Source organism: Plectropomus leopardus, chromosome 9 (genome assembly GCF_026936395.1).
Source record: "Plectropomus leopardus strain MGB_pleo_1.0 chromosome 9, ASM2693639v1, whole genome shotgun sequence".
NCBI lineage: Eukaryota > Metazoa > Chordata > Actinopteri > Perciformes > Serranidae > Plectropomus > Plectropomus leopardus.
Window position 1 is genome coordinate 4,197,239 of NC_142184.1, and position 9,537 is coordinate 4,206,775.

General features: G+C 35.6%; 1 protein-coding gene across 1 annotated transcript; it reads right to left on the reverse strand.

The window, feature by feature from the left end:
• Window positions 1-1,095: 1,095 nt before the first annotated feature.
• On the reverse strand, window positions 1,096-7,758 carry hsd17b10 (hydroxysteroid (17-beta) dehydrogenase 10). Its single transcript, XM_042492017.2, has 6 exons — window positions 7,626-7,758; window positions 5,821-5,985; window positions 4,951-5,115; window positions 4,295-4,423; window positions 3,047-3,155; window positions 1,096-1,583 (listed from the first exon to the last, which is right to left on the reverse strand). Exons 1-6 carry the CDS (start codon window positions 7,647-7,649, stop codon window positions 1,393-1,395), a joined length of 783 nt encoding a protein of 260 aa, XP_042347951.1. The 5' UTR covers window positions 7,650-7,758; the 3' UTR covers window positions 1,096-1,392.
• Window positions 7,759-9,537: the final 1,779 nt, after the last annotated feature.

The following is a 9,537-nucleotide window of genomic DNA, read 5'->3' on the forward strand; positions in this document are numbered from 1 at the left end:
GCAGAGATGGCAATTTTGACAACGAAAATCTAAGTTTCGAGACGTTTCGTCACTTTCGGTTTCGGCACGTGGCTCGAGACGGGTTTCGAAACGCACGTGATCGGTACCAAGTCTCTGTTAATGAATGAAACCATTAAAATGTTCAAGAAACTAACTGTAGCATAACATTAGACCGATGTCATCAGGTCACATAGCTAATAATGATATGAAATAGTCGCCATATCCTACAAAAACTAAATCAATGGCAGTTTTGATTTATTTGGCATGAACTTATTGATGTAGGATTTTGGGCTGAGAAACGGAGCTCACAACAAAAACAATGATAAATGGCTGCAATGCGAGCTTCGACCAGTAGATGCCAATGTAGAGTAAACAGGTTTTGAAACTTTTCAAAACGTTCAAAGCAACATTTAAAAATATTGAAAAGTTTCAACATTTTCAATTTGCCATCTCTAGAAAAGAAGCACGCGCTCCACTGTGTCTGCCAGGTGTGGTCAAGTGTGCTTCTTTTTGTTTCCTCATTAGCTGCAAAATTTCATTTTCTCCAGCTTTTCTGTGCAGGTGTGACCACGTGACCACCCCACAGCAGTGACGTCATCAAGGCCGGGATTTTACTCTTTTTTTGTGTGCCCCTACCAAAGCTACAGATATTTTTTGCTTGAATCACTCCGGAAAATGCATGGTGTGTTCAAAGACCGTCAGAAATTTGAAAACCCAATGATAATTTCTGTATGTAGTTTGTGACAGTAATAGATAACAGTGTAATTTTACAAATGTGCTAAAATCCTAAAAATGTTCAAAAATCTGAGCAATCATCTAAAACTCAAGATATATACAATATTTCTAAGATTTATGATGTTCGACAGATTTCTAAGGTAAGAAATGTCCTAAAATCCTAAAAATGTCCAAACATCCAAGAAATGTCCTAAACCCCTAGAAACATGCTAAAATCCTTGAAATGTCGAAAAATCTTAAAAACATCCTTAAATCTTAGAAATGTTCTAAAATCCAAGAAATGTCTTAAAATACTGCAAACGTGCTAAAATCCAAGAAACGACCTAAAACAAACAAACAAAACAAAAAAACGTCTTGGACTGAGCAATCAAACCAGTCTGAGATTTATTATAATCTGGATTACAAAACAACCGTAGTGGAGTGCATAAAGTACCCCAACGCTGCCAATGAATTACAGACATTTTATACACTTTCTCTCACATTCGCACGCAAAATGTTAATAAAATTGTGTTCGTAATCCATCGCAGTTTATATTGACCGTATGCAGCTTTCTACAGCATCATTACACCAGGCAGCCGCGCACACACACACACACACACACTCACACACTCAGACATAAAAACGATGAAGGTGATGATGGACGTGGCCCCCGCAGACTCAGGGCTGCATGCGAATGGCTCCGTCCAGTCTGATGACCTCGCCGTTGATCATGGGGTTCTCAGCCAGTGATGTCACCAGGTGGGCAAACTCTGCGGGGTCTCCCAGGCGTGACGGGAAGGGCACTTGGCGGGCGAGAAATGAGCGTACCTTCTCTGGAAGACTAGCCAGGAGGGGAGTGGAGAACAGACCTGGCGGAGAAAGATTCAACTCTCGAGTTAACTCGCAGCATTTACTACAGTAAAAGTACCACGACAGAGATGTCAAAATACTCTGAATAAAGCCTTGGATTTAAAATAGTTTGAAGTACAGAAGTTATCAGCAAAATCTTAAAGTACTCTCAGGGTCAGCAGCCCCACACATGCTTCCAGGATTTTAGAACATTTCTATGATTTTAGGACATTTCTACGATTTTGGGGACATGTCTAGGATTTCGGGATGTTTCTAGAATTTTAGTACATTTCTCAGATTTTAGTACATTTCTCGGATTTTAGTACATTTCTCGGATTTCTCAGACTAAAATACATTTTTTTCTGATTTTAGAACACTTCTAGAAGTTCAGGACATTTCTTAGATTTTAGGATCTTTCAAGGATTTTTGGACATTTCTCAGATTTTAGGAAGTTACTAGAATTTTAGTACATTTCTCAGATTTTAGGATGTTGCCAAGATTTCAGGATGCTTCAAGGAATGGAGATGTTTCTGAGATTTTAGGACATTTCTAGGATTTTAGGACATTTCTTGGATTTTAGAACACTTCTAGGATTTCAGGATTGTTTTCTGATTTTAGGAAGATTCTAGGATTTTTGGAGATTTCTTGGGACATTTCTATAAATCTAGTACATTGCTCAGATTTTAGGACGTTGCAAAGATTTCAGGATGCTTCAAGGATATTGGGGCATTTCTGAGATTTTAGGACATTTCTAGGACATAAATACATTTTTTTCTGATTTTTGAACACAGGACATTTCTTATATTTTAGAATCTTTCAAGGATTTTTGAACATTTCTCAGATTTTAGGAAGTTACTAGAATTTTAGTACATTTCTAAGATTTTAGTACATTTCTCGGATTTTAGGCTGTTGCCAAGATTTCCGGATGCTTCAAGGATTTGGGGGTGTTTCTGAGATTTTAGGACATTTCTAGGACTAAAATACATTTTTTCTGATTTTATAAAACTCCTAGAATTTCAGGACATTTCTTAGATTTTAGGATCTTTCAAGGATTTTTGGACATTTCTCAGATTTTAGGAAGTTACTAGAATTTTAGGACATTTTTTGGATTTTAGAACACTTCTTGGATTTCAGGATTACTATCTGATTTGAAGTTTCTTTGATTTTATGACTTTTCTAGGATTTTAGGAAGATTCTAGGATTTTTGGAGATTTCTCGGACTTTCAGAGATTTAGCTAGGACATCTGTCGAGACTGTGGGGATCCTTCAATGGCACTTTTTTTGATAAACAAGCTTTATTTTGATTGACCCTGTTTTATGCACTCTGGCACCTCATACATACTAAAAGCACAAAAACAATTCCCAGTATGAATCACTTTAATTTTATTGTGAGTTCGAAAATGGTTGGGGGCTATTTGGCAACCTATCAGGGCCCAGATCTGGCCCACGGGCCACAAGTTGAGTATCACTGGTCCACACTAACCTGGTGCTATGGTGAGGACTCTGATGCCCATGGGTGCCAGATCTCGTGCGATGGGGAGCGTCATTCCAACAATACCACCTTTAGAGGCTGAATATGCTGCTTGGCCGACCTGGAGAGAAAATGAAGAGACAAAAAGTAGAATGAGAGCGCCGTGGTCGTCCGCCTCCGCCAGCGAGTCAAGTTGCAGCTTACATCCAGATTCATATACAATACGGAGCGAAGACTTTGAAGGAATTCAATTAAAGATATTAAGCTTGTTTTTTGGTGAAATGCAAGATATGGTTCTAATGACTAATTTCCTGTGAGAAATTCTAAATCGTGAAGATGCAAAATAAGTTTTGTGCAAATCTGTAATGGAAACCCGCCTCGTGACATTTGACCACCAAAATCGAATCAGTTCATCATCGAGTCGAAGTGTATGGAGGACTGAAACTGACAAAAACAAAAATCAAAAAATACATAACTGTGTCAATAAATTAAGGAAAATGCCAAAAACGACAATGTTTATTTAATGTCCCATTTTATGTATCTATTTTTTCACTTTCAAATGTATTTGCTTATTTATTTATGTATTATTTTCCACTTTGTGTATCAATTCCCCTCTTTATTTAAATTCCCATTTTAAGATAAGATAAGATAAGATAATCCTTTATTAGTCCCACAGTGGGGAAATTTCCAACATTGCAGCAGCAAAGGGATAGCAAAATAGCAAGATAACTGTGCAAAATAAACTATATTAATAAATAAGTGCAAAAACGTGCAGGATGAAGATGAAGGAAATAAGCACAGAGGACGACATAATTTTTTAATTTTACATATTTGTTTCATAACTGTATTTATTTGTGTAATTATTTATACATTTATTTAAGTATTATTTTCCCAATTTGCCTCCCCCTCCATTTATTTCCTCAAACATATTTACCTCTCCTTTTTCCTTTTCTGCCGACATTTCCACCTCGTTACGCAAATGAGGGGGCATTTTCGTTTAGTTATGGACACATTTATTTAGTTTTGATTTTGTCACTTTCAGTCCTCCGTACAAGTGAACATTTGTGTCAAACTTGAAGAAATTCCCTCCAGGTGTCTCTAAGAACAAGCATTCGAAAGACGAGGACAGACAAACCGAAAACGTGATTTCTCCGCTCACAGCTCTCAGAATAACTTCAGAAACAGAGCGACTGCTCAGTCACATTTGTGTGTGTGTGTGTGTGTGTGTGTGTGTGTGTGTGTGTGTGTGTTTCTAATGACCTGCCCGTCAAAGGCTGCCACACTGGCCGTGTTAATGATGCAGCCTCTGTGTCCGTCTGCGTCAGGCTCGTTCTTTCCCATCTCACCCACAGCGAGTCGGATCACATTAAAGGTTCCTGCAATGTTCACCTGCAGAAACACACAAAGAAACGCAGAGCGGCAGAAACCTTTATTTAACCCTTTCAAACCTGAACAGACAGTCCCACTCCACAAGTATTTCAACATTTGAGCTCTGAGCAAACTGGTTTTGATTTTTTTCAAAAATGTGGAAAAAGGCAACTGTAGGGAACTACATTTATACTGATCATAGTTATATATTTCACATTATTTTTGCAGAATTATTGTTATTTTAAAAGCATTTTCAGGTAATTTCCTTGTTGTTTTGTGTGGTTTATTTTTCCATATTTTTTATGTGTTGTTTTTTGTTGTTTTTTTGTGTGTGCAAATTTTGAGGTAATTTTCTGCCTAAAAGTTGCTCATTGCCTTTTTTCTGCGTTTTTGAGAGAAATGAAGCCAATTTGCTCAGGGCTCAAAGGGTTAAGTAATAATAAAACATAGTGAAAACACTACGAGTAAAAGCAGAAGTCACACAGCAGCGACTGCTGTTAAATTTTGCTGCGAATGTTGCGTGTTTCTGTTCGTTCAGTGCATCTTACGTTGATTACGCGCTGGAAGTCCTCCAGGCTGTGAGGGACGTCCTTCTTGAAGTTGTAGGTTTTCGCGGCGACGGCGATGCCGGCACAATTAACTGCCAGGTCCAACCTCCCGAACTTCTCTCTGGCCAGGGACACGGCCGACTGCACGTCTGCCTCCGAGGTCACCTGAAACGCGACAACAACGCCACACGATGGACATCGACAAGCAAACGCGTGGAAATCAGGGTCATACGGATTTTTAACCATTTAAATGCCAGATTTTTGTCATGATGCCACTGTGTTTTTAGATGAAAAAAAACACAAAAAATATAATATATAGTACATAATTTAAAAAAAAAGTTTTTTTGATCATGTTCAATCATTTTGTAGGAGCCATGAATTAATTCAGAGAGGAAAGATTTTGTAATATTAATTTTGATCTGAGACGGTTTAAAATTTCATATTGTTACATGTTTCTTTTGTTAGTTTTTTGGGATATTATTAAATATTAGTTTCATGATTACAGTTTTTGGCAGAGTTTGGGTCACATGAGTAGCTGCCTTTCACCTGTGTCATCTGGGTCGCCGTATTTTTTGTTTTGCATGTTATAAGTCGATTCTTTTCATTAATACATTTTTAAATGCATTTTTTGGATCATTTGTTGGCGTGTCAGCGACTTTTGTTTGTTTCCTGCGGTCGCCACACATTTCATTTTTCTTCTTTTGAGGCCAAACCTATTTCAAATTATTACATAGTTTTTATATAAATTAGTTATTACTAATAAAGAAACAAAGACGTCACTAGAACAGCTGATTCCCAACTCTGGAGCGGTTGTGCACGTGCATGTTGATTTTGTGTGAGCGATGGTTTCTGGCGAGATTTTGGACTCACGTCTGCTGGAGCGAAGGCACAGCGGTCCCCCAGACTGGCTGCCAGCTCCGGTCCGTCAGAGGAGGGCAGGTCCAGGATCACAGCAGACGCTCCGTGCTGGACCAGACGCTCCACAGTGGCCCGACCCAAACCGGACGCACCGCCCGTCACCAGGCCGACCATACCCTGCTCAACGCGCACGCACACGCACGCGCACGCACACACACACACACACACACACACACACACACACACACACACAGAGGGAGGAGGGCGGTGCAGGAAACATGAAACACGGGAAAAATAAAGGTCACAGAGAGACGATGGATGAAAAGAGAGATCGAAACTTCTCTGACAAAAATCACCATTATGTAAACAAATGGTTAAAAAAAGACTAATAGTTTTTGGAGAAACTGTGGCTGAGCCACACACAGCCGATAGGTTACCTGTGGATGTTTACTCTCACCTGTTTTACAGTTAATATGTTTATTTCCGTAATAAAACATCCGCATTCTTGCAAAATTGCGACTTTTTCCTCATAAAATTAACTTTTTCCAGTAAAATTACAACTTTTTTTCTCATAAAATTTCAACTTTATTCTTGTAACTGTATTCTTGTCATAAAATATTTTTTGCTTGTTAAACAACTTTATTCTTGTAATATTACTACTTTTTCTCTCATAAAATAATGACTTTTTTCCAGCAAAATTTAGATTTTTTTTCTCATTAAAAAACAACTTTGTTCTTATAAAATTAGGACTTTTTTCTCATAAAATTTCAACTTTATTCTTGTGATACTACGAGTGTATCCTCATAAAATTATCTTTTGTTCTTGTAAAATAATGACCTTTTTCTTGTAATATTACTGCATTTTCTCTTATAACATTACGACTTTTTCTCATAAAATTCAGATTTTTTTTCCAGTAAAATTAAAACTTATTTCTCATAAAATAACATTTTTTATCTTATAAATTTATGACTTTTTTCTCATAAAATTTCAGCTTTTTCTTGTAATGTTATGAGTGTGTCTTCATAAAATAAACAACAACTGTAAAACATCGACTTTATTCTTGTTATATTACTGCTTTTCCTCTCGTACAATTATGATTTTTTTTCTCATAAAATTCAGACTTTTTTCTTGTAAAATTTGGACCTTTTTTCTCGTAAAAAATATCAACTTTATTCTTGTAATATAGAGTTAATTCTCATAAAAAAATACTTTTTTCTCTTTAAACAACCTTATTCTTGTATTATTACCAGTTTTTTTCTAAGTCCTAAAAAAATATATAAAAAACCTCAATGTGGCCCTAACGCTGTCGTAAAGCGAGCTTGATCATCAAAAATAAGGATCCGCCTTGACCCCCCTAAAAAGGCCCCCAAATGTCCTCAAATCCAAGAAACGCCCCTGTGTAAGACAATATTTATCACCAGATTAATATAATTTCGATACATTTTACAGAAATTCTCCAGTAAAGTATCTTTAATCTACGAGGCGAAACAGCACAAAATGAAAGCGACAAACTGCAGCATTTTAGTCCTTCAGGTGGACTGAACCTTTAAAAACGTAAACGTGTCTTTGTCTCAGATGTCCAGAGGTTAGGGGACACTCGGCTGAGGGCGCTGCTGTGGACTCACTGCTGCTCCTGCATGTCAGCTACACGACGAAACTTCTCAACTGCGACGAAAACAAACCGCCGGGAGGAAAAAACGCGCAAATTAGCCACAACACGAGCGCGTCTACAGTCTTAGGCGTCATATACCGCCGCCGCGAATCCCGAGAGAGGCGCAGTCTGCCGCGTGCAGAGATTTTTGTTTTTCTTTGCTCACCTTGACACACCGAATATTCGCCATGTTGATTTTCAGTGTGTTGGGCTTCTTCTTCTTCTTCGGTTTTACTTTGGAGATTTAAGAAAGCACGAGGACATCACCGCCGCCAACTGGTGTGGAGTGTAGACCAAAACTTTAAAAATAAAATAAAATAAATTTAGTAGAATAAAAACGACAGGACAAACAGAGAATAAAAAAAACCCAAATAGAATAAAATACAAATTAAATGACATATAATTAAATCAAATACAAATATTAATCTAAATACAATAAAAAACCTAAATTATTAAAAAAAACCCCAACATATTATATACTAACAATAATTAAAATTTTTTCTTTGTGCCTGTAGCAATCCATGAAGGAATTTCCGCCACCAACTGGTTTAAAGAGTGGATATGATCTTCTAAAAAAATAGATTGAATGAAATAAGACTTAAAAAACAAACAAAAAACCCATAAATCTAAAAAAAAAATAATAATAAATTGAATAAAATACAAATAAAATTACAATACAAATAATACAGAATAAAAGCATAATTGCTTTACATAGAATAAAATTAAATAACATATCAATAAATAAAATAAGATTTTAAAAAATCTGAAAATTGAATAAATTAAAACAATACAAATATAGTAAAACAAGAAATTATATTTTGAGTTTGGCAAATGTAGAATGTAATGTAATAGAAATAAAATATCAGGCAAAGCAAAATAATTGAATAAAACGAATACATACATATATTTATATATACATATAAATAAATATATATATATATATATATTCTCATTTGCCTCAGATAAAAAAATAATAACACAATACTCAACATTTACAGTTATGAGAGATATCTCCTTTATTTGAATGCAAATACAGCTTACATCATAAAGACAACAGATTACAATGGATAATAATAATAATAATGATAACAATATCAGGAATTCAGGCAAAACTTTACCAACACTCAAGAAAAATTATAGGAAAAATAAAAATACAGCAGCACTTAAGTGTTGCAGTATTATCATTAAAACTGTGGATTTGCTGTCAGGGCTCCCAAACCAAGATCCGATTATCTACATCTGTATCCACTTATAATAAACATTTTTTGTTTTGGGCACTGTTTTGAAATTTTACATAGAAAAATCTTCTGTTTTCATTATTATCAGGCAATTTTTGATAATAATACTAATAATAAACTTTTTATTAATATAAACTAAATAATTTGGATTGTAGATTTTTAGTTTCATGGATCAAAGTAATAAAGAAAATCAGTAGATTAATCTGGTTAGTTGCACCCAATTTAGTTTAATATCACCAAGGACAGCAGCAAATGAGCTTTTTTTTTCCTTTGAAATACTGACTTCGTTATTAAAACATAACAAACGTAAAAGTTTTAGCATTACTTTTAAATTATTGTTTAAAATATATTATTTTTAATTTTTATTATTATTATTATTATTATTATTATTATTTCAATTATTAAATTTTATTCTGTTTTTGTTAAATTATCTATAAACTATGAAGAAACAGTGGTGAAAAGCTACATACCGGTAGGCAAAAGTGTAAATATGACTGTATAAGTTGCTGAAAGTGAAAAAAAGTTCATAAATGATCAGAACTGCTCATTAATTTTCTGCTAATTAAATAATTAGAGGATTGTTTCAGCTGTAAATAAATAAATAAATAAGTAATACAAAGCCCCTGCACCTTTAAGGAAAGGTTCACGCTGCGTTATGCTGCCACACTGTGGAAGGCAGTAAGTTGTATAGTTGTATCTCCAAAATAGGGGCAGCAATATCCCACACCCCACAACAACACAACTTACTACCTCAGCACAGCACGGCGACTGACACGGCCGCCCGCGCACACGCTGCCAAAACGCCAAAACGTTTCAATCTTAAATTTCTATTTATGGGAT